This window comes from Podarcis melisellensis (assembly GCF_964234715.1).
Source record: "Podarcis melisellensis genome assembly, chromosome: W".
In the NCBI taxonomy this organism is placed as follows: Eukaryota; Metazoa; Chordata; class Lepidosauria; order Squamata; family Lacertidae; genus Podarcis; species Podarcis melisellensis.
In genome coordinates, this window is record NC_138535.1 from 10,154,118 (window position 1) to 10,179,812 (window position 25,695).

At 46.3% G+C, this 25,695-nt stretch overlaps 1 protein-coding gene across 2 annotated transcripts in view; it reads right to left on the bottom strand.

The window, feature by feature from the left end:
* Positions 1-25,695, bottom strand: part of LOC309361132 (UDP-N-acetylglucosamine--peptide N-acetylglucosaminyltransferase 110 kDa subunit-like) — a 145,353-nt gene that overhangs the window by 114,891 nt on the left and 4,767 nt on the right. Inside the window, exon 2 of one of the 2 annotated variants that reach the window (XM_081896081.1) lies at positions 22,749-22,899. In XM_081896081.1, the coding sequence (XP_081752207.1) occupies positions 22,749-22,899 (151 nt within the window). Of the gene's footprint in view, positions 1-22,748; positions 22,930-25,695 lie in introns of both variants that reach the window. The other variant, XM_081896080.1, reaches the window with a different exon arrangement.

Genomic DNA, 25,695 nt, shown 5'->3' on the forward strand with positions numbered 1-25,695 from the left:
CATTAGGCTTATGCTCAAGCTAGCTGCAGAGGAGAATCTACACATTAGTCACCACAATGTGAATACAGCTTTTCTGTACGGATCTCTAGATGAATCACTTTATATGCTTCCACCTGATGGCGTACAGGTAAAACAGGGATTTGTTTGTGCTCTGAAAAAGTCCCTATATGGTCTCAAACAAAGTGCACGGTGTTGGCACACAAAACTCACTGAAGTATTGTTTTCTCTAGGTTTTCAGCAAGGGAAAACTGATCCATGTGTATTTGTCAAAGAGGAGGGGCGAAAAAAACTGTATTGTTTGTTTTATGTTGATGATCTTTTATTCTTTTGGAAAGATGTCACAATGTACAATAACGCCCTAGCTCAACTGAAAGAGCACTTTGACATGAAAGATCTTGGTGAGGTAAACAACTACCTATCTCTGGAGATAGAGAGAGATCAAGATGGTAACATTCTAGTACACCAGTCACGGAAAATTGCTGATGTGTTAAGCAAACTAAACCTGATGGATGCTAACCCTGTAGACACACCGATGATAACAGGTTATCAGGTAGATGACACTGAAGAAGCATTTTCTGACACTACACTGTACAGAAGTGTGCTAGGCAAGCTAAACTTCATTGCCAGATGTTCAAGACCAGACATTGCTGTTAGCTGTAATTTGCTAAGCAGACAAGTCAACAATCCTACTGTTAAGGATTGGAAAGCTCTGAAACGCATAGCGCGCTATTTGAAAGGCACTATGCATTACAGACTGAGATTTAACAATCAGAAGTCTGATGGTCTTGAGATATTTGCAGATGCAAGTTTTGGAAGTGACACTACAGACAGGAAAAGTACGTCTGGAGTTTGCTATATGTACAATCAGGGTCTATTTGATTGGTCATGCAAGAAGCAAACAACAGTTAGCTTAAGTACTTGTGAAGCTGAACTGAATGCACTTATTCACTTAAGGATTGTGAATGGTTGTTACAATTGTGCAAAGACATGAAAATTCCTGTCAAATGTCCAATCCAGGTTTACCAGGACAACAAAGCATGTTTGGCTTTGCTGAATTCTGAAGGTTGTAAGCAAAGCACGAAGCACTTGCAATTGAAGTTGCAACATGCTAGGGAACGTATTCAGAAGGGACTAGTAACGGTGTCCTATATGCCAGGTAATGAAATTCCTGCTGATGTATTGTCCAAGATTGTATCAAGGGATCAACACTGTACCTATGTGCAGAAGTTGGGTTTGTACTGATATTGCATGAACACGCTGCCCAGTGATGTTCACAGAAAGGGGGAGGATGTTGGTTTCTGCTCTCTTTCACTGTGCAGCGAAAGGGCTTGACACAAGACAGGTGTTTACATTCCACAGTCAATTGCTGTTGGTGTTTCTCACGGGAAAGGAGACTGGATGTGACGTACACTGGTTTCCTGTTTTTCACTGTTCTTTGCAGTTTCAGTTTGGGATTCTCTCCGTGCTTTAGAGGAGAGAGGATGCATTCTCTGCTCCGGCAGAGGCAAGATGTTTTTCTGTAACATACCAGCTTTGAACTGTAAATAAAGCAATATAGAGTATGTAGTACGTACTCCTCATCCTTCCGCTGTGCACGGGACGCTGTCTGCTTTTCACTAACATTAACTAGGCTACCTAGCCAGGAGTGGCGGCAACTTACGCACGAGCAACCCCATATAACCGTTACAGCAATCCGTCAGTCCCTGACGTTGCTTGTGCACAGCGACAGGCAGGCAGCACCATGAGCCAAACCGGAGGAGCAGGCGCCACGGAGCAAGCAGCTGGAATGCAAAATCTGGTGGAGAGGAACCGAGATTTGGAACAGCATGTGGCGCAGCTGACGGCGCGGCTAGACGAAAGGCGGACTCAGGATGCACAGGTCAGACCCACCCCCGTCGCAAGGAAGGTACTGGGACTGGTACACAAGTTTGGGGGGAAGCCCCAGGACTATAACGCGTTCCGAACGGAAATGGAGTACGCTTTGGAACTGCATCATAATGACTTTGCTGATGATGGGGAAAGGGTAGCCTATATTGTCGGGCATCTACAGGATGGGGCCCAGGAATGGATCAGGCCCCTAATGGCGACGCAAAATGCTGCCTTGAAGGACCTTAGGAAATTTTTTGGCGCGATGGATGCAATGTATTCCAGTCAAGTGGAGCAAAATGTGACACGGCGAGAATTGATGGGGTGCAAGCAGGGGAGCCAATCAGTTAGAGACTACTGGTCGCGTTTTGCGATGCTGATCCACCGGCCCGGGTGGGATCTGGACGCTGAGCCCATTCAAATGTTGTTTGAGGAGGGGTTGTCCCCAACGGTGAAGGACGAGCTTTCCCGCGCGCCCCGCCCGCAGTCGATGGATCAGCTGACCAAGGCTGTGCTTGCGATTGGAGTACGACAGGAAGCGCAGGCTCAGGAGAAGCGCGAAGGGAGAGGGGAACGTTGTCATGACTACCGCATTCCTGAAATGCCGAGGCAGCCTTACCAGCCGGCTGAGCCAATGGAGATAGGTGGTGCGCGCGAGGTTTCAAACTCCAGTGAGGGTCGCAAGAAGGAGGGAAAGGATTGGAAAACCACCAAGAAGTGTTTCCTCTGCCAACGGCCAGGACATTTTGCCAGGGTGTGCCCTCAAATAAAGGCATGGCAAGGGATGGTGGGAGCCGCTGGCTGTGAGGAGGAGGGGGAAAAGGGGCAGGCGCAGGGAAACGCCAACGCTTGGCTGCCAGTCAGCGGGCACAGCAGCCAGGCCGGCAACCAATAGAAGTGCCCCAGCCAGACCCCCCCCAAGGCAGCTATAGCCATAGAAGTAGTGCTAGAACTCCCAAATGGGCACCCAGTCAAGGTGAAGGCGCTGCTGGATTCAGTCAGCTCCTGCAATTTCTTCAGCAAGGATTTCCCTCTGGAGCGCCAACTCCACCTGCTGCCCCTGGATTTCCCCTTGCAAGTGACCACCATCGATGGCAGAGAACTTCTGGGAGGGGAAGTGACGCACCAGACCCCACCAATGAGAATGAGGGTTTCCAGGCACACGGAGACCATTGCCTTTCACATAGCCACACTGGCAGGACCCCCAATAATATTAGGGATGAGCTGGCTGCCACTACATGATCCAGTAGTGGCATGGCATCAGCGGACGGTCACCTTTGGGTCAGCTCACTGCTTGGAACACTGTCTGGGGGGGGAAACCCAAGGATGACCGTGGCCAGGGTGGCTGGGATGGCTGTGGAGCCAAAAGGGCAGGTGCCACCACCATATGCTGACCTGCAGGAGGTCTTCAGCGAGAAGGAGGCGGATAGACTACCCCCCCCCCCCATAGGCCCTTTGACTGCCAAATCAACTTACTCCCAGGGGCTCAGCTGCCGGTGGGTAAACTGTATGCCATGTCGGACCGGGAAATGCAGGAGTTGCGGGAATTTATTGACAAGAACCTGAAAAGAGGTTTCATAAGAGAATCAAAGGCGGTGGGGGGCAGTCCAGTGTTCTTTGTAGACAAAAAGGGGTCCCTGCTGTACAAGAACTGCGTAGCCTTTTTGGACGACGTCTTAATCTATTCGGACAATGAGAAGCAACATGTCAGAGACGTCAGGGAAGTGCTAAAGAGACTGCAGAAGCACCAGTTGTGGGTCAAGCTGGAAAAATGCCAATTTCACGCCAGAGAAGTCGAGTTTCTGGGGTACAAGTTGTCAGACAAGGGCCTAGCTATGGACCCCAGCAAGGTGCAGGCGGTGCTGGAATGGAAGACCCCCGAAACCCGGAAGGACGTGCAGAGGTTCCTAGGGTTCAGCAACTTCTACCGGAGGTTCATCAGGAACTTCGCCCACTTGACAGCGCCCATCACAGATTGTCTCCATAGCAAAAAGAAGTTCGTCTGGACAGAAAGTGCCCAGCAATCCTTCGAAAGGCTGAAGAAGGCGTTTGCTTCGGAAGAGCAACTCCTGCATGTGGATCTGCAGAAGCCAATGAGGCTGGAGACCGACGCGTCAGACCGGGCCATCGGAGCGGTACTGTTGCAGCCGGGGGCCCAGCAGAGCTGGAGGCCGTGCGCCTTTTTCTCGAGGAAGCTGAGCAAGTCAGAGCAAAACTACACGGTGTATGACCGCGAACTGCTTGCAATTTATGCAGCATTTCGACGATGGAGACATCTGCTAATAGGGGCGCAGCACAAGATCCAGGTGTGTACGGATCACAAGAACTTGGAATACTGGAGGACTGCGCGAGTACTCAACCAGAGACAGATTCGATGGGCACAGGAGTTCTCCAAGTTTTTCTTCGAGATCCGGTACGTGCCGGGAGAGGAAAACGTAAGAGCAGATGCTCTCTCCCGGAAGCCGGAGTACATGGAAGGAGAGGGACCGCCGGAAGTCAGACACGTGTTCCCCGAGAACCGATGGGTGTGGGGAGGGGAGTGTTGGTTGGGAAAAGAGAACTAGCCGGGCTTACTAGAAACGACGAATTCGCTCAAATAAAAATCAGGGAACTCCTGGTAGAGGAGAGGGAACACCACAACCAAGCCACGGAAGTACTCGATTCAAGGTGGCGAGGGCACCAGGTGGAGTACTTGGTAGCTTGGGAGGGAGAACCCGAGTCAGAAAACACGTGGGTTCCCGCGGAGGCTATCAATGATGGGTATCTTGTGGAGGAGTTCCACAGCCTGTTCCCAGATAAACCTAAACCACTAGCGAGATTCTAGGAGGAGCAATTTGGAACCACAGATGATGAAGAGGATTTTGTGGGTTTTCCTGCCTCCGAAGAGGAGGGAGGAGAGGCGTCAGAGGAAGAGGAATCGGACTGGGATGGCCACCCCGCGGGAAGAGATCGGAGCGGGTGGGAAGCGGAGTTTGAATCCTCAGAGGATGGCGACAGCTCCTTCTGGGGATTCCCCGCATCGTCGGCCGAGGAAAGGGACAAAGTTGGGTCAAAAGGTCAGGCCGGGGGTGGAGGGGGTCCTGGGGGGGAGGTGGATGTCAGGGAACTGACATCGGAGCCAGAAATGGAGGCAGGGCTCCCAAGCGATGCCGGAGAAGGGCCAAGCAGGGAGAGAGGGAAGTCATCGGCTGGGGAAGGAAATCAGCCTAACACCAGGGATAAAGGGGGATGGATGGGGGAATCGGAGAGGGGGCTCCAGGACTCTTTGCCGGAGACCAGCGGGGAGAGCACAGGTCAGGAAAGGTTTAACCAGCCAGGGAAGGTTTAACCAGGCTATCTAGCCAGGAGTGGCGGCAACTTACGCACGAGCAACCCCATATAACCATTACAGTTCCCTTAAATATTTTTTATCTCATCGCATGCGTACGCCTTCCTCCTGACTTTTTATCTCGTCTTCTTAAAATATAACCAATCAATAAAAAGATATATATGATAAGTCTTCTTCTTTGAGTCTGGACAGTTTGCGTACAATGGGCTTTCTTATCTTGTATAAATTTGCTCCAGCCTTTTGGAAACATTTGATCTTGCTGGTTTCAGAATTTCCCTGCCCGCTTTGCCAGTTCATCTTCGACTGCCATTCTCGTGCCACTGGCATATCCTTTGGCTTCCGTTTATGAGCTAGTAAAATCCTTGCTGCTGTAGTCGCACACCTGAAAAGGCTATGGTCCATTTTCGGAATCTCACCACCTATTCTTCCTGACAAAGATGCTTCTGGTTTTCTGGTAAATGTCTTTTTACACATTTTCTTTAACTTGTTCTATATCAGGGGTGGCCAACTCCCAAGAGATTGTGATCGACTCACATCATTAAAAACTACCAGTGATCTACCGCCTTTTTAGGGAGGAAGAAAGCCCCATTTTGGGGGAATACAGGGCAAAGTTGTTGAGCTTTTGTTAGGGAGGAAGGGGAATGGCCACTTGCCAACAGATCGCGGAGGAAACAGACAGCCTCACTCAGTAAACTCCATCTTCCATTCTGCAGAGGGCAGTCTGAGGGGTCAGGGCTGGATTCTAATTTACCATCGGAAAGGGACCCAGCGATCAACCGCAATCAACCAAACCGTCCCAGGGGTCTAACAGTAGATCGCAATCGACCTGCTGGACATCCCTGTTACAGATCATATCCCAATAGGCTTTCACTTTACTTTTTACTTTTACTATACGGCCTAGAACCCTTGTACCTACGGAACCGCCTCTTCTGGTATGCCCCACGGAGGACTTTACGGTTTCCAAATAACAACACCCTGAAGATCCCGGTCCCCAGGGAGATTAAACTGGCCTCGACCAGAGCCAGGGCCTTTTCGGTCATGGCCCCAGCCTGCTTGAACGCCCTCTCACAAGAGGGACTTGACATCTTTTTGCAGGGCCTGCAAGACAGAGCTGTTCTGCCAGGCCTTTTAAAAAAAAATAAAAATAATATTTATTAGAGTTTTAAAGGTTACAAAAAGAAAAAGTAAAAACACCATGTCAGGGAAATGCCATCGGAGAGGCAGGAGGTGGAGGGGCTCTCAGAAGTCAGGAGAGACTCAGCAGCGGAGGAAGGCACCAGCAGGGGGAGAGTGGGGGATCAGAAAGAGAGAGAGACGGAGGAATGGCTCTGGCAGTCTTCCAGCGATAACAGCGGAGAAGTTTCAGGTCCTCCCATAGGTACTCCCACCCCTCGCCGGAAACTGTCGCGCCGAGAGTCCAGACGACGCGTTTCCGTCAAGGAGCTTTTATGCTGGAGTAGATTCCGTAAACGCCCACTGTCGGATTTTGCCAGCGACTGACGGAGCCATGCTCAAGGGGCTCCGTGAGAGACAGAGGTTTGCTGATTTTGCCAAACTCTGAGGGACTAAGCTTTTATGCACAAGCAGCTCATTATCCCATCACAGCAATCCGACAGTCTTTGAAAGCAGCTTGTGCAAGGAGAGGCATCATGAGCAACCCAGCCGGAACCGGAGGAGCAGGAGCTGGAGCGGGTCCAAGCCTGGAAGAAAGGTACAGGGCGTTGGAGGTCCAGCTAGCGCTGCAAATGGCGAGGCTCGAGGAGAGGAGGGCTCAGGATGCGGAAAAGGGAAAAACCACCCCACTCGCAAGAAAGGTGCCAGGATTGGTGCAGAGGTTTGGGGGGGATCCCAGGAACTATCAAGCCTTTAGAACAGAGATGCAATATGCCCTCAATCAGCAGTTTGATGACTTCCCCGATGAGGAGTCGAGAGTGGCGTTTGTGATTGGCCATCTCGAAGGGGGGGGGGCGAAGGACTGGGTTAGGCCCCTGATGGCAGCCAATAATGCCATCCTAAAGGACTCGAGGAAGTTTTTTCGCGCCATGGATCTGATGTTTTCCAGCGAGATTGAGCAGGGAGTGGTGCGCAGACAGTTAATGGCGTGTAAACAGGGGAGCCGATCTGTCCGTGAGTACTGGACTGAGTTCACCATGCTGATTCATAGACTGGGTTGGGATTTATCGAGTGACCCCATTCAAATGCTGTTCGAAGAAGGGCTCTCTTCGGCAGTGAAAGATGAACTTTCCCGGGCGCCGAGGGCGGAGTCTATGGACCAGCTGACTAAATCCGCGCTGACCATAGGAGCGCGCCAGGAGGCGAGAGCTTTGGAAAAGCGGGAAGGAAAGGGGGAACGTTGGAGGGACTTCCGCATTCCAGAGATTCCAGAGCAGCCTTTCCCACCAGCAGAGCCGATGGAACTTGGAACAGCGCGCGCGCACGCAGTTTCAAACCCCAGTGAAGGGAGGAAGAAGGAGGGAAAGAGTGCCAAGAAATGTTATCTCTGCCAACAGCCAGGTCACTTTGCCAGAGTCTGCCCGCAAAGAAAGGAATGGCAAGGGATGGCGGGAGCTGTTGGGGGGAAAGAGGAAGAAGAAGGCAAGGAGCAAGTAAAAGCCAACGCCTGGCTGCCACCATCGGGGCACAGCAGCCAGGCCAAAGAGCAGTGAAAGTGCCCACGCCGGAACCCCCAAGACCAGCGCTGGTGATAGAGGTGTTGCTAGAGCTGCCAAGCGGACACCCACTAAAGATAAAAGCGCTATTGGATTCAGGCAGCTCCTGTAATTTTATGAGTAAGGAGTTTGCAGCTGAACACCAGATACAAACTATCCCTTTAAGTAACCCTTTGCAGGTGACCACGATTGATGGGAGGGAGCTGTTGGGAGAAGTGAGACAACAGACTGTCCCAATGATAATGAGGGTGGCAAGACACACCGAACTGATAGCGTTTAACGTGGCCACCTTGGGAGGAGCTCCCATTATTTTGGGGATGAGCCGGCTAGCGCTACATGATCCGCTAGTAGGCTGGCATCAGAGGGTGGTTTCTTTTGGATCAGCACATTGCCTAGAACACTGCAAAGGGGGAAAGGCTCAGGAAGGGGCCAGGGCCACTCTAGCAGGGACGGAAGTAACGGACAAAGGGAAGGTGCCACGACAATACGCTGACCTGATTGATGTCTTCAGCGAAAGAGAAGCAGACAAACTGCCCCCGCACAGACCTTTTGACTGTCAAATTAACTTACTCCCAGGAGCACAACTGCCAGTGGGCAAGCTGTATGCAATGTCAGACAGTGAAATGCAGGAGTTAAGGGAGTTCATTGACAAGAATCTCAAGCGAGGTTTCATCAGAGAGTCACGAGCGGTGGGGGGCAGCCCAGTGTTCTTTGTGGACAAAAAAGATACTAATAAACCCAGATTGGTCGTGGACTTTCGGGCCCTGAATGCAGTGTCAGAACCAGTGACCTTTCCCATGCCCAGAATCGATGACATTTTGACCCGGGTGAGGAAAGGGAAAATCTTTACCAAGCTGGACCTTAGGGGTGCATATAATCTGATACGTATGAGAAAGGGTGATGAGTGGAAAACCACTATGTTCACCCCCTTGGGGGCCTTTGAGTATCTCGTTATGCCCTTCGGTCTACAGGCGGGCTCGGCCAGTTTTCAATCGTTCATGAATCACGTATTGGGACCATTGCTTTACAAGAACTGCGTAGCGTTCTTAGATGACGTCCTGGTGTACTCGGAGAATGAGGAGCAGCATGTACGAGATGTAAGAGAGGTACTGAGCAGATTGCAAGAAAACCAGCTGTGGGTGAAACTGGAGAAGTGTCAGTTTCATACCAGGGAGGTGGAATTCCTGGGGTACCGGTTGTCAGACAAGGGATTGGCCATGGATCCCAGCAAGGTTCAAGCGGTACTGGAATGGAAGACACCAAAAACTAAGAAGGACGTGCAAAGATTCCTGGGCTTCGGAAACTTCTATCGGAAGTTCATCAAAAACTTTGCCCACTTAACGGCCCCCATCACTGATTGTCTTAGCAGCAAGAAGAAATTTGTCTGGACGGAAGAGGCGCAGCGAGCGTTCGAAAAATTAAAGAAGGCGTTTGCGTCGGAAGAGCAACTTCTGCACGTGGATCTACAGCAACCAATGAGAGTGGAGACTGACGCTTCAGACCGAGCGGTGGGGGCGGTGCTTCTACAGCCGGGAAAAGATACGTCGGAATGGAGACCGTGTGCTTTCTTTTCGCGGAAGTTGAACAAATCCGAGAGGAACTACACCGTATACGACCGAGAACTGCTCGCCATTCACGAAGCATTCCGGAGATGGCGACACTTGCTGATTGGGGCGCAGCACAAGGTCCAAGTGCGAACCGACCACAAAAATCTGGAATATTGGAGAACAGCCAGAGTACTGAATCAGAGACAAGTGAGATGGGCCCAGGAGTTCTCCAAATTCCATTTTGAAATTCGTTACGTACCAGGCTCGGAGAACGTAAGGGCGGACGCTCTTTCCAGAAAACCTGAGTATTTAGAGGGGGAGGGAGCGCCGGAGGAAAGGCATATAATCCCTGAGGACCGCTGGGTGTGTGGGGCGGCATTGGTGGGGCAGAGAGAACTGGTAGAGGGTACCGAGAACGATGAATACGCCCAAGAAAAACTCAGAGAACTCAGGGGGACAGGGGAGAACACAGGGGGGTTTGAAGAAAAGAATGGGGCGTTGTATTACAAAGGGGCACTGTACATACCCGATGGGGAACTGAGGGGCAGAGTACTCAAACAGTTACACGACAGCCCCACAGCGGGGCACTTCGGGCAGCACAAAACCATGTGGTTGGTTACCAGGGAGTTTCGGTGGCCCAAGGTGAGGGAAGACGTGCGGGAATATGTCAGGGGGTGCGACAGGTGCCAGCGAGCGAAAGGGGAGAGGCTGGCACCAGCTGGGCTATTGGAACCCTTACCCACACCAGAAAGGCCATGGGAGGCAGTATCCATAGATTTTATGACGGACCTGCCCAGATCCAAAGGGAAGACAGCCGTCATGGTGGTAGTAGACCTATTAACTAAGATGTGTCATTTTATAGCCTGTTCACACGCGGTCACAGCGGAAGAAACCGCCAAGTTGTTTGTAGAGCATATTTTCAGGTTGCATGGCGTCCCCTTGAGGGTGGTCAGCGACAGAGGGAAACAATTTACTTCCAGGTTCTGGAGGAAGCTCATGAGCTTACTACACGTGGAAGTCAATTTTTCCACTGCCAGGCACCCAGAAACAAATGGGCAAGCGGAAAGGGCAAACGGGATTTTACAACAATACCTGAGGTGTTATGTAAGTGACAGAGGAAATGATTGGGTAGATAAGTTGGCTCTGGCAGAATTTGCCTACAACAACGCAGAGAATGTGTCCACAGGGATAAGTCCTTTCCTGGCGAATTATGGGTGTCATCCCAGGGCACTTCCAGGAGAAGGAGGGGAGAGATGGAGTGTCCGGGCTGCGGAACACTTTGTTGAAGAGATGGAAGCGATCCACCGGCAACTCCAACTTAACTTGGAGAGGGCCAAGGAAGAATACAAGAAGCAAGCAGACAGAAGCAGAAGGGAAGGTGAAACCATAAGGGTGGGGAACCGGGTGTGGCTATCCACCCAAGGGTTGCCGTTCAAGGGTGGGTGTAAGAAATTGAGACCCAAGCGGCTGGGACCCTTTGAGGTCATACAACAGGTCAAACCAGTGGCATCCAAACTCAGATTGCCCAACCACATGAAACTGCACCCAGTATTTCACAGGTCTCTGCTGTCGCCATACTGCGAGAGGCGAGAGTGGGGGGAACGTGAGAGGGAGGTTACTCAAACACCAGTCATAGAAGAAAGAGAACGCAACATGCATGTGGCAGAAATCATTGATTACAGGTGGAGAGGGAATCAGGTGGAGTATTTGGTAGAATGGGAAGGGGAAGCGGAGTCGGAAAACACATGGGTACCGGCAGAGGAGGTCAATGATGAGATGTTAATAGAAACGTTTCATCAACGGTTTCCAAGGAAACCTCAGCCGGTGGAACGATTCAGGAGGGAACACTTCGGCACAACCGATGAGGAAGAGGAGTTTGCAGGGTTCCCAGAATCAGGGCTGGAAGAGGGAATAAACTCTGTCGAGGAAGAGGACACAGGGAGACAGTGGAGAGAAGTGTTCGAATCCTCTGACAATGAGGAGTGTTCTTTCCGGGGTTTTCCATCCTCACCGCCAGCAGGGAAGGGGGCGGGAGAGGGGGGAGGGGGCCCTGGAGGGGAGGTGGATGTCAGGGAAATGCCATCGGAGAGGCAGGAGGTGGAGGGGCTCTCAGAAGTCAGGAGAGACTCAGCAGCGGAGGAAGGCACCAGCAGGGGGAGAGTGGGGGATCAGAAAGAGAGAGAGACGGAGGAATGGCTCTGGCAGTCTTCCAGCGATAACAGCGGAGAAGTTCCAGGTCCTCCCATAGGTACTCCCACCCCTCGCCGGAAACTGTCGCGCTGAGAGTCCAGACGACGCGTTTCCGTCAAGGAGCTTTTATGCTGGAGTAGATTCCGTAAACGCCCACTGTCGGATTCTGCCAGCGACTGACGGAGCCATGCTCAAGGGGCTCCGTGAGAGACAGAGGTTTGCTGATTTTGCCAAACTCTGAGGGACTAAGCTTTTACACACAAGCAGCTCATTATCCCATCACACACCATATTAGACAAAAACAAAACAACATATCACAATAAGGGGGGGGGAGAGAAGAAAAAAAAGAAAAATAAGAAAACAGAAAAATAAAATCCATTAAAAAACACAGCGAATCTTCCCATAACTTATCTTTAATTTGCTTGTTTCCTTGACCTCCTCACACCTCCCTTTTTTGTATTCTAGTTCGGTTAACTATTTCAGCAAATCCTTTCCATCTTTTCCAATTTTTGTCCTGTAATTTATCTTAATATAATGTAACTTTACTTTCCCTCCTTTCACCAATTAACAGTCTGTTTTTTCCTAATCCTTTATAACTTTTCTGCTAAAACCACATAATTTCATTCCAACATCCTTCTAACATTCATTAATTTTACAATGTTTCTGTAAATAGTCTTTAAATTTCTTCCAATCTTCCTCCACCGACTCTTCTCTCTGGTCTCGGATTCTGCCAGTCATTTCCGCCAGTTCCATGTAGTCCATCACCTTCATCTGCCATTCTTCCCGGGTGGGTAGATCTTGTGTCTTCCAGTACTTTGCAATAAGTATTCTTGCTGCTGTTGTAGCATACATAAAGAAAATTCTATCCTTCTTTGGCACCAATTGGCCGACCATGCCCAGGAGAAAGGCCTCTGGTTTCTTCAGAAAGGTATATTTAAATACCTTTTTCATTTCATTATAGATCATCTCCCAGAAAGTCTTAATCCTTGGGCATGTCCGCCAAAGGTGAAAGAATGTACCTTCAGTCTCTTTGCATTTCCAACATTTATTATTGGGCAAATGATAAATTTTTGCAAGCTTGACTGGTGTCATGTACCACCTGTAGATCATTTTCTATGTTAAAGAAAAATGGGAACCCAAAATAATTTGTAAAGATGATGAAGGAAGAATATTGGGGATACAAATTAACTACCAGGGTGAAAAACGTAACGTGGTAACTATCTATGCCCCAAACACAAATAAAGCAGTATTTTTTAAGAAGTTGGAACAAAGGTTGTTAGATCTAGAGAGCCACAAGACAATATTACTGGGAGATTTCAATGGAGTGCCGGTACCAGAAGTAGATAGATACACGAAAAAGAAAAAAATTAACCAAGGGAAATTACCAAGATCTTTTAACAATCTGGAAGAAAATTTAGATTTAATAGACATCTGGAGACACAAACACCCAATGGAGAAACAATTCACCTTTTTTTTCGTAACCACACAAGAGCTGGGGGAGAATAGATCAAATCTGGGTCTCAAGAGAATTAACTTTAAGAACTCTAAAGTGTGAAATACAACCCAGAACTCTCTCTGACCATAATTTGATAGTTTTTGAAATAAAAGGTGCATCACAAGGTGTATTCAGATGGAGAATGAATGCTTATTTGAAAGTGCAGAGGTTATCGAAAAGGCTAAAGCTACTTTAAAAGATTATTTTAGCTTGAACCTTAATAAAGAAACAAGTATTGATGTAGTTTGGGATGCCAACAAGGCGGTTCTAAGAGGTTTTTTAATTCAACAAAATAGTTACAGAAAAAAGTGAGAGAAAAAAAGAAAGAGGAAGTTCTTACTCAACTAAGAGAATGTGAGAGAAAATGATAAATCCTAAAGATGAGCAAAATAAACAAGTAATTAAAATACTACAAACACAATACAATATTAATAAACCAAGAAGTCGAATGGAGAATTAAATCAATGAAACAAAAAAAATTTTGAATCAGCTAACAAGACAGGAAAATTATTAGCATGGCAATTACGAAGAAGACAAAAACAAAATGTGATTAATAAGATAAAAATAGAAGAGCAATTGATAGAAGACCCGAAAGAAATAAAGGAAAGTTTTTCTTAAATTTTATAAAACTTTATATAAAAAAGAAAATGAAGAACAAGCTAATGTTGAATTACAAAATAACTGAACAGGAGGTAGAGGGTGCCATTCAAAATATGCAATTGGGTAAATCTCCAGGGCCGGATGGCTTAACTTCAAGATACTATAGATCCTTAAAAAATTGGATAATACAACCACTAAAGGAAGTTTGTAATGAAATTTTGGAAGGGAAAAAAGCACCAGAGTCGTGGAAGGAAGCTTATATTACACTTATACCGAAAAGTGAGTCTGAGAAGACGCAGCTTAAGAACTACCGCCCCATATCTCTACTTAATGTGGATTACAAAATTTTTGCAGATATGTTGGCTAAAAGATTTTAAAAAGTACTAATGGAAGAGATACATAAAGATCAAGCAGGCTTTCTCCCAGGTAGACACTTGTCTGATAACGCGAGAAATATAATTAATATCCTAGAAAAATTACAAGTGAACATAAATACTATTTTATTTTTTTATAAGATATTTATTAAAGTTTTCAATATTAATACAGTAAAAAGAAAATCAAAAAGAAAAATATAACAAAAATACAAAACAGAAAATACTTAAAAACACACAAAATTTCAATAACTTATTTTTCATTAACTTATTTCCCAGACCTCCTCATACCTCCCTTTTTTGTATTCCAATTCAATTGTTAGTTCAGCAAATCCTTATCAATATTTTTTTAACCTACTTCTAAACCTTTTTTCCATATTCTCTTATAACATTACAGCTGAAAACCACTTAATTTCTATCCGACATCATTCTAACATTCATTAATTTTATAATATTTCTGTAGATAGTCTTTAAATTTCTTCCAATCTTCTTCCGCTGACTCTTCTCCCTGGTCTCGGATTCTGCCGGTCATTTCTGCCAGTCCCATATAGTCTATCACCTTCATCTGCCATTCTTCCAGAGTGGGTAGATCCTGTGTCTTCCAGTACTTCGCAATAAGTATTCTTGCTGCTGTTGTAGCATACATAAAAAAAGTTCTATCCTTCTTTGACACCAATTGGCCGACCATGCCCAGGAGAAAGGCCTCTGGTTTCTTCAGGAAGGTACCGTATTTTTCGCCCTATAAGACGCACTTTTTCCCCTCCAAAAATGAAGGGGAAATGTGTGTGCGTCCTATGGGGCGAATGCAGGCTTTCCCTGAAGCCTGGAGAGCGAGGGGGGTCGGTGCGGACCGACCCCTCTCGCTCTCCAGGCTTCAGGAAGCTATCCACTACCCGTGGGAGACCCAGCTCTCCCAAGGCTAGCGGAGACCTTGCCGGCACCCAGAAGCTTGGGGCGCGCTAAGCTCCGCACGCCCCAAGCTTCGGGATTAGCGCAGCGCTCCGCTAGCCTTGGGAGAGGCGGCTAGCGGAGACCTTGCCGGCACCCAGAAGCGCTGGTGTTGGCAAGCCTTGCGCACCTGGGGGATCTCCCCCCGGGAGTGCAAGGCTTGCGGGCGGCAGCCAGCAGCGTGGAGCACGGGGCGCCCTTCGGAGGCCGCCCCGTGCTCCGCGCTGGTGTCAGCAAGCCTTGCGCACCCGGGGGATCTCCCCCCGGGCACGCATGGCTTGCGGGCGGTAGCCGGCAGCGCGGAGCACAGGGTGCCCTTCGGAGGACGCCCCGTGCTCCGCGCTGGTGTCGGCAAGCCTTGCGCACGGGGGGGCGCGTGGTGCGCCCTGAAACAGAGGGCTCCCCATGCTGCAGACAGTAGCCTGCTGCCCGACGCGCGGGGCGCCCTGAAGCAGAGCGCCCCTCGCGCCAGGCAGACATCGGCCAGCCCCACAAGCTCGGGGGACAGCGGGGAGGCGCAGCACCGCCATCCCACTGTTCCCCGACCTGGTTTTTTTTGGGGGGGAAATAAAGGGAAAAAAATTTCCTTTATTTCCCCCCCCCAAAAAAAAAGTAGGTGCGTCCTATGGGATGGAGCGTCCTATGGGACGAAAAATACGGTATATTTAAATACCTTTTTCATTTCATTATATATCATTTCCCAGAAAGCCTTAATCCTTGGGCACGTCCACCATGTTAGGAAATCTGCCATATCAGGAGAAACTGGCCACTCTCCAGGCACCTGGCATGATCTCCTGGTGACCTCCCTGTCTGCATTCCCCGGCAGATGCAGGCTAGGTCGCGATCGGCGATCCTCCTCAACATAAGAACACACCGCTCTTACCCCCCTCCCAGGTAGGGGGAAAGAGAGAGACAGAAATGTATTTACATGCCTTTATTTCTGTCTTTGCAGCATTACAGAGAAAACACGTCTGCTCTCATCAGAGTCCATCAGAAGAGAGAGAAAACTCCACCTCCTGTACTTCCTGTACAGGTCATATTTCACTCTGAGCTAATTCCGGTGCTTTGCACTGAAAATAGACCCTCCCTCTGTTCCCACGGAACAGTTCCAACATTCCCATTATGTTTTGCTTCCAAGCCACCTGCTGCTCGCGGTCGCATTGCATTCATATCGTAACACACCAAAGGTGAAAGAATGTTCCCTCATTTTCTTTACATTTCCAACATTTATTATCGGGCAAGTGATACATTTTTGCAAGCTTGACTGGGGTCATGTACCACCTGTAAATCATTTTCATAATATTCTCTCTTAAGGCATTACATGCCGTGAGCTTCATACCTGTGGTCCATAACTGTTCCCAGTCAGCCATCATAATGTTATGTCCAACATCTTGTGCCCGTTTAATCATAGCAGATTTCACCGTTTCATCCTGAGTGTTCCATTTCAACAGCAAGTTATACATTATTGACAAGTTCTTAATTTTGGGATCTAGCAGTTCTGTTTCCAATTTTGATTTTTCCACCTGGAAGCTAATTTTTTTGTCTAAATTATATGCCTCCATTATCTGGTAATAATGAAGCCAATCTCGCACTCTATTTTTTAGTTTTTCAAAACTCTGCAGTTTTAATCTGTCTCCCTCTTGTTCCAAAATTTCCCAATATTTCGGCCATTTGGCCTCCATATTGAGCTTTTTCTGAGCCTTCGCTTCCATTGGTGACAACCACCTTGGGGTTTTATTTTCAAGCAAGTCCTTGTATCTTATCCAGACATTAAACAGTGCTTTTCTGACAATATGGTTTTTAAACGCTTTATGTGCTTTGACCTTATCATACCACAAATATGCATGCCACCCAAATACATTGTTAAAACCTTCTAAGTCCAGCACGTCAGTGTTTTCAAGAAGCAGCCATTCTCTCAGCCAGCAAAAAGCGGCTGATTCATAATAAAGTTTTAAGTCTGGCAGGGCAAATCCACCTCTTTCAGTTAATATCTTAAATTTTATTCGAGGCTTCTTGCCCTGCCAGACAAATCTAGAAATATCTCTCTGCCACTTCTTGAAACACTCCATTTTATCCACTGTTCTGCCAGGCCTTTGGCCAGGGTTCACCCTGACTCATTTTCTCTTTGTATAAGAACAAGCATGAAGGAGGTTTCCCAGCCTGCTCACAGGTCCTTATAATATCAGTGGAAACAGTTGGTCCTGGCGAGTACTAACCGCATTCAATTTTAACCTGAGGATTGTCGTTTGTCCAGTCTAATCTTAATTCCAATTTATTTGAATTAATTTTAGGATGCATTTTAATCGTTTGTGTTATGTATGCCGGCGTGGTTGCTCGAGAGCAAACAGGCAAGACTCCCCGTTGGTCTTTTCAAGGCTTTATTATCTGTCCAAAACGTTCACAATGCAGATCGACTCAATTCCATGTCTGCTCACTCGCTAGCAGAATCTGGGAGTGGGCGGTCCTTAAACCTTCCCCAGCAGAGTACAGTGGTACCTCAGGTTACATACGCTTCAGGTTACAGACTCCGCTAACCCCAAAATAGTGCTTCAGGTTAAGAACTTTGCTTCAGGATAAGAACAGAAATCGTGCTCCGGTGGCGCATCAGCAGCGGGAGGCCCCATTAGCTAAAGGGGTGCTATACGTTAAGAACAGTTTCAGGTTAAGAATGGACCTCCGGAACGAATTAAGTACTTAACCCGAGGTATCACTGTAGTCTTTTGATCCCCACCCTACGCCTCCCCACTCTGCGTGTAAACCAACTGCGCAAAGAGGGCGTGGGCAGAGGGGGACCTGCCTCCCCCCCCCTTTGCTCATGCTCGGTCCTGTGTCTCTCCCTTGCATACTCTGAGCCCTGCATCCCTTCCCCACTGGAGGCGTGGCTTTCCTCCTCCGCGGAGGAAGTGCTGCTTCTCAGGATCTTTGGAGGCTCCCTGTAACCTGACTGCCCTTTCACCTCTCGCTTCTGAGCTGATGGCAGCTCCCTGGCAGTTTGATTGCTTGTTTTTATGCATATTGTATTCTTTATATGATTCTAGATTCAGGTAGGCAGCCGTGTTGGTCTGACGCAGTCGAAATATATTTTTTAAAAAAATATAAGGATGACACGAAATTTTGTTAAAACAAAGCAATACTGTTTATTATTATTGTATTTTTTTTCTAAAAACCCTAATAAATATTTATATAAAAAAAAATATATTTTTTTAAAAAATAATTGTCCAGTAGCACCTTAGAGACCAACTCAGTTTGTTCTTGGTATAAGCTTTCATGTGCATGCACACTTCTTCAGGTACACAGAAACAGAAGTCCCCAGACCCTTATATATAGTGGGAGGGTGGGGTGGGGGTTTTCTCAGGATGGTAGTAGGAGATGAGTGATTGACTCAATGGGTATGGTAAACCTGTTGAGTTTGGAGAAGTCACCAAACCCTGATATACAGAGGGAGGGTAGGGTGGGGTTTTTCTCAGGACAGTAGTAGGACTCAATGGGTATGGTCAACCTCTTGGCAAGTGTGAACGACTGCAATTAGTCCTACAGGAAAATGCAAGGGACAGTATGCAGATGATTAGCATATGTAATGAGACAGGAATTCAATATCTCTATTAAGACCAGGTCTCTCCATAGTTGCAGTTGAGTGATAACTCAACTTACTACTAAACTGCAAACTATCGAGTTTGCAAACTATGGAGTTTACAACTTGCTCAATTACAACTTATTATTAAACTGAAAACTATGGAGAGACCTGGTCTGAATAGAGATATTGAATTCTTGTCTCATTGCATATGCTAAAGCTATTTTTAGTCATCTGTGTACCATCCCTTGCTTTTTCCTGCAGGACTAATTGTGGTGGTCACGTGGGATTGCTATCTGTCCTGTTGTTCAGAATGCACAGGGACAGAGAGCCCACGAATCATTGCCCTTCGCAGTTTTAAAAAAATTGAAGCGAAGTGTGACAGAAAATGACTTGCATAGTATGTTCACTACTGACCTTCTTGATGAGCTAAGAGGAGCCAGTACATTAATTCCAAACCTTGAGGCCTCTGAAGTTTTAATGAAACAATTGGCTTATGAAAATGAAAATGCTGAATGCAAGACTGCTCTTAAAGCGATTTATCAGAACCCAGAAACAGATAGTGCTCAAATGATTAAGCCTTGCCAGAATATTGGCACTGAGACTCACAAATCTGCCCTCCTAGCAGCAGCTTTGTCTCCTTCAGTTCATTCTGCTAAAGACAGGCAATGCCACGACAGGTGGCCTTCCAGCCTGGGTTTAAATGGGAGAACAAAGACAGTTGTGCCAGCTGATTGTCAGTCTTCTACCAAAGTCACAACAGCAGAGCCAATTGCTTTTAACACACTGTCTCCTGTGGCAGATCTGAGCCATGCCACTAAAGGCAGTGCTGGTTTCGACCTAATGACAGCCGAACTTGCTAATTTTCAGTTCCCTATGGTGGTTTATAAAATTAAGACATAGCATACAGGTCCGATTCCACCTCAGTGAGACTCATTCTTCATCGCCTATTACAGACTGTTTTTTCTCCTTTCCTCCCTGAACTGAAAATTCCTAATGAGTTTACTTTACAGCAGTTGCGGAGTTTTGGGGTCACCTCATACACGTGATTCTCCTTAATACAATGTCTTCACTTACAGGACTCCTTTTTTCCCCAGCCACTGCTGACAGAATAGCGATTTTAGAGTGGCTAACTTTGCCTAATACACCGCCTCGAATTATTGCTGCTTGTTATTTGCATTTTTTCTAAACAGGAGCACGAGTCCCTAATGAGTTCTTCTCTTCCCTGTCAGATTGCATTTACTGATTATATTGGGACAGTTCATTTTAACCCTCCTAAAGGTCCATGCCTGGTTTTGATTCAACAGGTGCCAAGGAAATTGGTTCCTGTTCAAAACGCACTTACTTTTTCTAAGGATGGAGCTCCCTCTAGAGGTGTTTTAACATATAAGGACTCTGAAAATAACTGGCTTTTTTTTACAGTTAATCAGATGAGTGCACAGAGATCACTGTGGATACTCAATATGTGTTTAATCTTTTTATCACATTTGGCTAATTCCTATCTTTCTCCTATGCTAGATTTTAATCTACTCTCTCTGTTCTTGACACTGAAAAATCTCTTGACAAATAGAACTGTGCCTTTCTATGCTGCTCACTTTCGCTCCCACACAGGATTCACGAATGTAATTTCAGAAGGTAATCAACATGCTGATTCTGCTCTGAAATATTTATGTCCGTTATTTTCTAATGCAATTGACAGCCATGCATTTTTTCACCAGGGAGCCAAGCAGCTGCATAAACAATTTTCCATTCCTCTGACACAAGCTAAGGATATTATTGGTGGGTGTCCTTCATTAACTGTTTCCTTTCCTAATAAATGTTCTCCTATGGAACGCCATTGTAGGAAAGAGGTACCTCTGGAACACCCTCTAGTGACGTACCAGCAGCTCCCCAACCTGCAGTGAGAGGGACCTGTTCCTTTGATTACCTGGGGGCAGGGATGCCCTACTGTTCTTACTTCCTCAGGTCCTTTGTGGATTCCAGGTCGCTGTATCCATCCCTATAGGCCAAGACATGTGCTGGCACCAAGACCTGCAGAAACCCATTCCGAACTCTGCAAGGACCATGACCCTTCTGAAATGTTCAGAAGAAATCTGATTGGTTCTTACAAATGCTGTGTTAAGAGTTAACATTGGTATAAAATCAAACAATAATGAAATTACCTCCTGAAAACAAGTCAGGATCAAATTAAAACCTAGTTAGATGGCTTACCGCAGGATTAGGGTTGGGAATAGTAAATGCTCATCAGGCGCAACTGTTTACGCTGTTCTTATATGGGCCTGGGAGAATGCTGGGAGGCCTCCTTTTTCATACTAGTTCTTATACAGACTTTGGTTTCCATGTATCTGAAGAAGGGCACCTGCACACGAAAGCTTAGACCCAGAACAAACTGAGTTGGTCTCTAAGGTGCTACTGGACCATTTTTTTTCTTTTGTTATTTCTATGATGTTAGCCCAGGCTTCCTCAACCTCGGACCTCTGCTGTTTTGAGACTACAGTTCCCAGCATCCCTGACCACTGGTCCTGGTAGCTAGGGATCATGGGAGTTGTAGGCCAAAAAACATCTGGAGGGCCGAGGTTGAGGAAGTCTGTGTTAGCCGCTCTGAGCACAGCTTTGGCAGGGGAAGGCGAGATACAAATGAAATGTATTATGGTTTCATTATTATTACATTGAAAGGACCCAGCCTCATAAGTAACTTTGTCTGCATCAAAAACTGGCAAAACTATATTTCTAAGTTTGTCTGAAATGGGAAAAAGCCTAGAATGAAATACAAAATACTTATAGATACTAAAGATAGAGGAGGCTTCTCCCTTCCAGACCTAAAATTGTATTATGAAGCTGTTTGCATCACGTGGATTTGGGACAGGATAAAATTAGACAGCGATGAAATATTAGATTTGGAAGGACACGATAATAGATTTGGTTGGCATTCATATTTATGGTATGGGAAAGATAAAAAAAACAAAGGTTTTAATAATCATATAATAAGAAAAATGCTTATAAAAGTATGGAATAAATATAAAGATTTTTTAGAACCCAAAACTCCATGGTGGCTCTCGCCAGTGGAAGTATTAGCATTAAAGCCTCTTTGTAAGAGAGAGAAATGGCTGACGTACAGAAAATTATTAATGGAGGCTTAAAAAGGGTTAAAGATGAAAGAATATGAGGAACTAAAGACTACATTGCAAAGTTGGTTACATCATAGACAATTGAACAAACAGTTTAAGGAAGACAATAAAAAAAGTTTCAGCTACACAGTGTCAAACTTTCAAGAAGAGCTAATTGAGAGTGATATGAAATTACTAAAAAAAATGTATAATCTCCCGTTATATGGGGAAATGCTGGATGAAATGGTAAAGTCAGCACAAATAAAGTGGACTCAGGATTTAGGTCATAATATACAACTGGAAGATTGGGAAAAGATGTAAAAGGTGAATTTAAAATTTACAGGTTGTATCTTATTAAAAGAGAATTATATGAAAATGATGTATAGATGGTATATTACGCCAGAGAAAGTGGCAAAAATGTATAAAAAGGGATCTAAAACCTGTTGGAAATGTAAAGAAAAATATGGTACATTTTATCGTATGTGGTGGGAATGCAAAAGGGTTAGAAATTATTGGGAAATGATATATAATGAATTGGGGGGGTGCTTAAAAAGACTTTTGTAAAGAAACCAGAAACATTCCTCCTAGGAATTTTAGATCAAGATTTAGAAAAAAAAGGAAATTATTTATGTATGCAACAACAGCTGCAAAATTATATTAGCACAAGCTTGGAAGACAGAAGAAATACCAACGAAAGAATAATGGCAAGGGAAACTTCTGGTATATGCAGAACTGGCAAAATTAACAGATAAATTACATGAAAAGGATAACAACGACTTTAAAAGAGAATGGGAACCATTTACGGAATATATGAAGAAGCAACGCAATTGGACTCACTGTCAGGGTTTGAATAAACAAACACAATTGTATATAACAAAACAACACACAGGGTGAGTAATATGGAAATAAAACAAAATGGGAATATGAAGGAAGTCCAGGGTAGGAGGGGGGGAAATATGGAAAATTGTTAGAGAAATATTGTTAGAGGATGTAAACATGGAAAAACTGATTAAAATATTTTAAAAAGAAAAAGAAAGAAAGGCCCCAGCCTCCTACCTGTCCAGCCTGCGACACTGGAAGTGAATGGATGAGAGCAGCAACAGGACGCCGGTGTTGTCGGGCTCCTGTCTCCACAGTTGCATGCAGTGCCTCTCAGCCGCTTCGAAGTCTCCCGCCTGGTACTCCCGGTGAGCCAACTCTGCCAGCCCTTGGAAGGAAAGCAGACGTTTTGTTGGTTCTGAAGGATCACCAAGACATTCGGATGGGGGGGGGGGGAACAAAAAGTTAGAAGAGGGGAGCCAAAAGCCGACAGACAGCGGTGTGCAAATAAAAAGGCGCAATGTCTGGCGTGATGCAAAACCTCAAGAGGGTCTGTAGGGCGAATGCAAACAGATCAGCTAAACGTCAAACTACAATTCTCAACATCCCCGGCCACTGGTCCTGTTAGCAAGGGGTGATGGGAGTTGTAGTCCCCAAACAGCTGGAGGGCCAAGTTGGGCCATGCCTGATCTAGAGCAGTGGTGGCCCAACTCAGCCCTCCAGCTGTTTTGAGACTACAATTCCCATCATCCCTGACCACTGGTCCTGTTAGCTAGGGATCATGGGAGTTGTAGGCCAAAACATCTGGAGGGCCGCAGGTTGGGGATGCCTGCCTTAGACCAAGGTTGCAGTCGCCAAAACGGAATATCTAGTTGTCATTTGGGGGCAAAAAGGCTCCAAAGTCTTATTTTTCAAATAATGGAACAACTGTGATTGATTCTGAGCTCAACATCTGGCTAGTTCATTTTGTACAAAGATTACCATAATAAAAGACAAAAGTCGAAAAAACCTAACAGAAGCAGAAGACATCAAGAAGAGGTGGCAAGAATACACAGAGGAACTATAGCAGAAAGAAATGGATGTCTCGTATACCCCAGGTACAGTGGTGCCTCGCAAGACGAAATTAATCCGTTCCGTGAGGCTCTTCGTATAGCGGTTTTTTCGTCTTGCGAAGCAAGCCCATTGACAGCTTAGCGGATTAGCGCTACAGCTGTCAAGCGGCTTCCAGCGATCAGCTGTTAAGCGGCTTATCAGCGGAACAGCTGATAAGCGGCTTAGCGGCTTTAAAAAAGGAAGAAAAAAGCGAAAAAAACCCGCGGGGGGGATGCAAGATTTTTTTCGTCTTGCGAAGCAACCCCATAGGGGAATTCGTTTTACGAAGCGCCTCCAAAACGGAAAACCCTTTCGTCTAGCGGGTTTTTCGTCTTGCGAGGCGTTCGTCTTGCGGGGCACCACTGTAGTGTGGTTGCTGACCTTAAGCCAGACATCCTGGAGAGTGAAGTCAAATGGGCCTTAGAAAGCACTGCTAATAACAATGCCAGTGGAAGTGATGATATTCCAGCTGAACTATTTAAAATTTTAAAAGATGATGCTGTTAAGGTGCTACACTCAATATGCCAGCAAATTTGGAAAACTCAGCAGTGGCCAGAGGATTGGAGATCAGTCTACATTCCAATCCCAAAGAAGGGCAATGCCAAAAAATGCTCCAACTACCGCACAATTGCACTAATTTCACACGCTAGCAAGGTTATGCTTAAAATTCTACAAGGCAGGCTTAAGCAGTATGTGGACCGAGAACTCCCAGAAGTGCAAGCTGGATTTAGAAGAGGCAGAGGAACCAGAGACTAAATTGCAAACATGCGCTGGATTATGGAGAAAGCTAGAGAATTCCAGAAAGACGTCTACTTCTGCTTCATTGACAATGCAAAAGCCTTTGACTGCGTCAACCACAGCAAACTATGGCAAGTTCTTAAAGAAATGGGAGTGCCTGATCTCCTGAGAAATCTCTATGTGGGACAAGAAGCTACAGTTAGAACTGGATATGGAACAACTGATCGGTTCAAAATTGGGAAAGGAATACGGGCAAGGCTGTATATTGTCTCCCTGCTTATTTAACTTATATGCATAATTCATCATGCGAAAGGCTGGGCTGGATGAATCCCAAGCCGGAATTAAGATCGCCGGAAGAAATATTAACAACCTCAGATATGCAGATGACACAACCTTGATGGCAGAAAGTGAGGAGGAATTAAAGAACCTTTTAATGAGGGTGAAAGAGGAGAGCGCAAAATATGGTCTGAAGCTCAACATCAAAAAAACGAAGATCATGGCCACTGGGCCCATCACCTCCTGGCAAATAGAAGGGGAAGAAATGGAGGCAGTGAGAGATTTTACTTTCTTGGGCTCCCTGATCACTGCAGATGGCGACAGCAGTCACGAAATTAAAAGACGCCTGCTCCTTGGGAGAAAGGTGATGGCAAACCTAGACAGCATCTTAAAAAACAGAGACATCACCTTGCCAACAAAGGTCCGTATAGTTAAAGCCATGGTTTTTCCAGTAGTGATGTATGGAAGTGAGAGCTGGACCATAAAGTAGGCTGATCGCCGAAGAATTGATGCTTTTGAACTATGGTGCTGGAGGAGACTCTTGAGAGTCCCATGGACTGAAAGAAGATCAAACATATCCATTCTTAAGGAAATCAGCCCTGAGTGCTCACTGGAAGGACAGATCGTGAGGCTGAGGCTCCAATACTTTGGCCACCTCATGAGAAGAGAAGACTCCCTGGAAAAGACCCTGATGTTGGGAAAGATTGAGGGCACAAGAAGAAGGGGACGACAAGAGGATGAGATGGTTGGACAGTGTTCTCGAAGCTACAAACATGAGTCTGACCAAACTGCGGGAGGCAGTGGAAGACAGAAGTGCCTGGCATGCTCTGGTCCATGGGGTCACGAAGAGTCGGACACGACTAAACAACAACAGTTCAGATGACAACCTTGAGCGAGGTTAAGATATTTGAGAACTGAAAGAAGAAAAGCCATCTATACTGGCCCATTCTGGCCTCTTTTTCTTAAGGACGACTGCTCCTGCTCAGGGTGGATAAAAAGCAATGGTTTTTTTAATTAACTTTTAAAATTAAAAAATCGGATTTTTTTTATTTAAATCGGATTTTTAAAATTTAAATCG